We start from the raw sequence: 5846 nt of genomic DNA, 5'->3' as shown, positions 1-5846 counted from the left end.
GGTGGTCCTGGGGGGAGTGTGGGACGGGGATCCTGGGGAAGGGGTGGGGAGAAGCAGGGGGGAGAGGGGGCAGGAGGGGGGTAGTGGGGGTTGGGGAGTGGTCGAGGGGGGCCAGTGGGAAAGGGGGTGGTGAACGGGTCCCAGGGGTAGAGGGGACAGGAGGGGGCAGTGTGGGGCGATCCCGGGGGAAGTGCGGGAGGGGGGTCCCAGGGAAGGGGCGGGGAGAAGCAGGGGGGAGAGGGGGGAGAGGAGGCAGGAGGGGCAGTGGGGAGCAGTCTCGGGGGGAGTGCGGGAGCGGGGTCCCAGGGAAGGGGCGGGGAATAGCAGGGGGGAGAGGGGGCAAGAGGGGGCAGTCCCGGGGGGAGTGCGGGACGGTCCCGGGGGGAGTGCGGGAGGGGGGTCCCAGGGAAGGGGCGGGGAGAAGCAGGGAGGAGAGGGGGCAGGAGGGGCAGTGGGGGGCGGTCCCGGGGGAGTGCGGGAGGGGAGGGGGGTCCCAGGGAAGGGGCGGGGAGAAGCAGGGGGAGAGGGGGCAGGAGGGGCAGTGGGGGGCGGTCCCGGGGAAGTGCGGGAGGGGGTCCCAGGGAAGGGGCGGGGAGAAGCAGGGGGAGAGGGGGCAGGAGGGGCAGTGGGGGGCGGTCCCGGGGGGAGTGCAGGAGCGGGGTCCCAGGGAAGGGGCGGGGAGAAGCAGGGGGAGAGGGGGCAGGAGGGGCAGTGAGGGGCGGTCCCGGGGGAGTGCGGGAGGGGAGGGGGATCCCAGGGAAGGGGCGGGGAGAAGCAGAGGGAGAGGGGGCAGGAGGGGCAGTGGGGGGCGGTCCGGGGAAGTGCGGGAGGGGGTCCCAGGGAAGGGGCGGGGAGAAGCAGGGGGAGAGGGGGCAGGAGGGGCAGTGGGGGGCGGTCCCGGGGGGAGTGTGGGAGGGGGGTCCCAGGGAAGGGGCGGGGGGGGAGAGGGGGCAGGAGGAGGCAGTGGGGGGCGGTCCCGGGGGAGTGCGGGAGGGGAGGGGGGTCCCAGGGAAGGGGCGGGGAGAAGCAGGGGGAGAGGGGGCAGGAGGGGCAGTGGGGGGCGGTCCCGGGGGAGTGCGGGAGGGGGTCCCAGGGAAGGGGCGGGAGAGGCGGGGGCGCGGCCCGGCCCGGCCGGTTGATAAGGCGGCGGCGGGCGCTGTCTGGCCCCGCGGTGCTGAAGGCGGCCGGGCCATGCGGGCCGTGGCGCTGCGGCTCCTGTGTTTGCTGGCGGCGGCTCGGGGGTCCGAGAGCCCCGGGCAGCCCGGTCCCGCCGGCGGCCCCGTCCGCTCCCCGGACTCGGGCAGGCGGCAGCCGCTGGGCGCCACGTGGGCGCCGGGCCCGGGCCAGGGGCCGCCGGAGCCGGCGGGAGGCGCCGCTCGCAGACGGACCAAGCGGGGCTTCACCTACCCGGGCACCCTGTGGTGCGGGGCCGGCAACAACGCCGACAGCTACGGGCAGCTGGGTGAGGGCCGGGCCGGGACCCCCCCTGCACCGTCCGGGGCGCTGGAGCCGGGACCCCCCCCCTCGCCGGGACTACCGCCCGCCGCCGGGACCCCCCTCCGAGACTCCCTCCGCACCGCCTGGGGCGCTGGAGCCGGGACCCCCCCCCCGCCGGGACCCCCTCTCCGAGACTCCCCCCGCACCGTCCGGGGCGCTGGAGCCGGGACCACCCCCTCGCCGGGACTACCGCCCGCCGCCGGGACTCCCCCTCCGAGACTCCCCCCGCACCGCCTGGGGCGCTGGAGCCGGGACCCCCCCTCCGAGACCCTCCCCCCGGCACAGCCCGGAGCGCTGGAGCCGGGACCCTCCCCCCCACGCCCTGCCCGGGGCGCTGGAGCCGGCCGCGACTCCCCCAGCAGATCTATGCGGGGAGCCCCAAACAGCAGTCCTCTCCCCCGCCAGTCCGAGTGTGGATGGGGGCGGGAGACTCGGCGGGGGGGGGGCGAGTGCTCAGGGGCTGATAACTCAATACACCCCGCGGGGGGCGGGGCCGGTGAAAACCAGTGGGTGGGTGTTTGGGTGTGAGTGGGGGGTAGTTGGGGTGCGTGTGGAAGAGGTGTTGGGGTGTGCATGAGGGGTGGGGTCTTTGGGGGTGTGTGGGGAGGTTTTGGGGCTGTCCGTGTGTGGGGGGGGTTGTGTGTGTGCATGGGGGAGTTGTTGGGGGTTGTTGGGTGTGGGGGGTTGGGTGTGTGTGGGGGGAGGGGTCTTTGGGGGCGTGGGGGGTAGGGGGTGTGGGTGTGGGTTGTTAGGGGTTGTTGGGGGTGGGGGGTTGTGTGTGTGTGTCTTTGGGGGTGTGGGGGGGTTTGGGGGTGTCCGAGGGAGGTGTGGGGGTTGGGGTGCATGGGGGGCTTCGGGGTGTTGGCAGCATGTGTGGGTGTTTGGGGGTGTGCACAGGCTGAGGTGCAGGGTGCTTGAGGGGAGCGAGGATAAGAGGGAGGGGCAGGGCCGTCCGTGAGTTTGGAAGGCGGTTGGTGCCATGCCCCCCGCCCCAGAACTGGTGCCCCCCAGAAGGGGCAGAGCACCCAGCGTTGGCAGCTAGCAGCAGCAGGGAGGTGGGCCCTACATGTGCCGAGAGCCCAGGTGCCTGGTGCCTCAGCCGTGCCAGCCCCAGAGCGGGCAGCCCGCGGGCGTTGAAGCTGGGGCCAGCTCCTGCGCGCTGCTCTTGTGCGGCGCGGGGGGCTGAGGCCTTCTCTCCCTCGGCCACCCAGGAGAACATCGAGAGACGGACGAGTGCTGCCGGGAACACGACCACTGTCAGCACGTCATCCACCCCTTCACGGCCAAGTACGGCTACCGGAACCTCCGCTGGCACACCATCAGCCACTGCGCCTGCGACCTGCGGTACGGGCCCCGGCCGGGGAAGCCAGTCTGGGCAGCTCCAGGCGCCCAGAGCCGATGGCAACGGGAAGCCGGCGGGAGGAGGCGGGGGAGAGACGCTGCTCTGTTGAACACGAAGTAGTGACCGAGCTTGGGCAGCAGCGAGGGGCTGGAATTTCCCTAACCTCCCACCTGTCCGGAGCAGGGACCGAGCCGGCGCTGGAGAACAGGCGGCTGCAGGGCGGGTTGGAGCTATTGGGTTTCTTTGTAACCTCGGCCAAGACCCAGCCCCTGGGTGTGTCCACACAGCTGTGCTGCGGTAGCGCCGCAGGGTAGATGCTTCCGACCCTGCGGAAGGGTTTTTTCCAATCGACGTAGTGAAGCCATCTCTCCAAGAGGCGGGCGCTAGAAGTCGCCTGTCCACCTCACTGCGTCTGCCCTGGGGGTTTGGTTGACCCAATCACAGCACCCAGGGCACAACATTTGTAGGTCAATGTAATTGTTAAGTGTAGCCCAGGCCTTAGCCTGTCCCCTCTGTGGCATAGGACCAGCTTATCCGCTGGTGGAAGGGACCAGAGAAGGGTAAGGTTAGCTAACTGATGCGGTGTACAATGCTACCCACGTCAAAGACCTGCTAAAAGCGCTCGACTCCCGTCTGGGCTGTGCTAGCAGCAGCTCCAGGCCCCGTCACCGAGCGCGTTGGCTGTTTCCTGTTTGGAAACCTGCCCGCCAGTTCTCCCAAACAAGTCCCGCTGCTCGGGCCCCAAGGCCTTGTGCTGGAGACACTGGACAGCTCTCCCCATAACAGCAGCAAGGCCACCACGCAATAGCTTGCTTAGAGACAGGGTGTGAGGAACAAGAGTGGGTGAAGTCCCTGTGACACCTCCTCCCTCTGCTGCCCCGGCTCAGCCCGGCCGGAGAGGCCCCCTGCCCCTTTCTTACCCTGCCTGATGCTCTGCGTTGCCCTTGCAGGTTGAAAGTCTGCCTGAGGCAGGTGAATGACACTGCCTCCCGCGTGGTGGGCCAGGCCTTCTTCAACGTGATCCAGGTGCCCTGCTTTGAGTTCACCTACAAAGAGCAGTGTGTGGAGCCCTATCTGTACATCTGGTAAGTCCTGACCAGGGAGCCTGGGGTGCTCCCCTGCCCCCCCCCAAAGCTGCACCCCCCTCACTCTGCTTCTCGTCCCTCTTCTCTCAAGGTGCAAGAAGTACAACACCGTGGCCATTGCGGTGCCCCGGAAGCCGGTGCTCTATGAGTTTGGTGGGGAACTGATAGACGAAGTGGCAGCCGGCTCAGACAGGGCTCCTTCCAGCCCAGCGCCCCAGCCTGGCACCCCCCCGCCTAGAGAGAGCACGGGCAGATGGGCGCTTCCTCCGACAAAGCACCCACCCCCAGGCCAGCTTGTCACAGGGGCTATGGACAGCTTCCAGAAGTCTGCGCCCACTGGGCCCAAGCGAGAGAGCCCCGCCAAGACCCAGCGGAAGGGGAAAGGGAAGAAGAGAGGGAGGAAAACTAAGAAAGGAAAAGGGCTGAAAAAGAAGAAAGTCCATCCCAAAGCTGAGGTGCTGGGGCTGCCCACCCCCACTGCAGATACTGCCTCCCTCCTCCCTAAGCACCTGGTGCTGGACTTTGGGAGGAAGGAGGATGTGTTCAACGCTATCCTGAACGATGCCCCCGTCGGGGAGGAGACCCTGACTCCACGCGGGGCAGCGCAGGCTGAAAGCAGTGACCGGGGGCAGTTGAAGGCAAGGCCTTTGCCTACTCTCCAGCCCACATGCCCAGCTGCCAGCAAGAGGAAGAGGAGGAGGGAACGAAATGGGAGGAAGCGCCCGAGAAAGGAAGCGGAGAGTCTGCCCAGGCCTGGATGAGACTCCCTGCAGCCGAGGCTGACCTTCCCCCGGTCCCCAGAGGGCGGGTTGTCACTAATAAATTAGCTCGATGCAGCCGATGGCACCATGCTAGCGGTCTATCCCTAACCCTGCTGCTGTAGCCGCGTCTGCAGCGGGCCGACGAGATGGAGCTCCTGCCGCAGGGAGCCCTCTGTGACTTGGCTGCTGAGTCCCAGCGCTGTGAAATGTTTGCCCAGGAGAGAGGTGACAATGCAATTGAGTACCTTTGCAAAGCGGGCCAAGGAACAGGAAGGGCACGTGCCCCCCCGATCTAATCCAGCAGCGCGCGTAGCACAGCCGAATGGGGGAGAACGCTGCCTGCTGCGGGGGAAGGGGCCTGGCCAGAAGCCCCTGCTAGTGCCTGTTCCACCCTCGTCCCTCGCTCTCCCAGCGGACGGGCAGGCACCGCGGTAGCACCAGCGCTGGCCATGCAGCTAACGGCCCAGTCCCGGCCCTGAAGGGGCCAGGCAAGACGACAGCCCCTGGGGAAGCGTAGAAACGGACGAGGGAGAGCACGTGTGTGATCGCTGCACGACTGTGCAGAGCGAGTAGCTGTCTCTTTCTTGCTCCCACCTCAGCTCCTGTATTTCCCCCGCCCCCCGAAATGGGTCATTGCACCAGGGGTTCCCAGGAGATACTCTGGCCCTGGTCCTTTTTGCTTTACTGACATGTTAGGGGACATGCTAACTGCCCCCTCGGAAAACACCCATCCAGCCCCTTTGCTTGGCTGCCTTTTAAAGTGAGACTCCCAGGGGGTTGCCAGCTCCAGGGCCCTGAGGATAGTGATGGGGGCTGCCGTTCCTGCCCCCCCACAGAGAAATAACCTTGGTTGGAGGGGAAACAGCAGCACAATGGGACACTGAGAACAGCGGCGAGAGCTGGGCAGAGCAGCGGGGGAGAATTCTTCAGGCTAATCCTCACGTCCCGGGACTGGTGAGCCGGGGCCCCTGGTTAGCTCGGTGAGGCCAGCCCAGCACCTGACCCTCCCAGAGCAGCACTTGGTCTCTTTGGTTTCTGTGAACTGGGGGATTGTTTGGTCTAGGCCAGGCAGGCAGCACCTCAGGCTTTCGGAAAGGATCCCGCTGGGTACGAGTGTTGGGCGCTGGGAGAGGAGCGCAGGTTATTAAAGAACTAGTCTGA

General features: G+C 67.7%; 1 protein-coding gene across 1 annotated transcript; it reads left to right on the top strand.

Annotated features, from left to right (window-relative positions):
- Positions 1-1191: 1191 nt before the first annotated feature.
- PROCA1 (protein interacting with cyclin A1) lies at positions 1192-5846 on the top strand. Its single transcript, XM_054008685.1, has 4 exons — positions 1192-1462; positions 2709-2841; positions 3790-3924; positions 4016-5846. Exons 1-4 carry the CDS (start codon positions 1192-1194, stop codon positions 4683-4685), a joined length of 1209 nt encoding a protein of 402 aa, XP_053864660.1. The 3' UTR covers positions 4686-5846.

Source organism: Malaclemys terrapin, chromosome 18 (assembly GCF_027887155.1).
Source record: "Malaclemys terrapin pileata isolate rMalTer1 chromosome 18, rMalTer1.hap1, whole genome shotgun sequence".
Taxonomy (NCBI): domain Eukaryota; kingdom Metazoa; phylum Chordata; order Testudines; family Emydidae; genus Malaclemys; species Malaclemys terrapin.
This window is presented reverse-complemented; position numbering and strand designations above follow the sequence as displayed.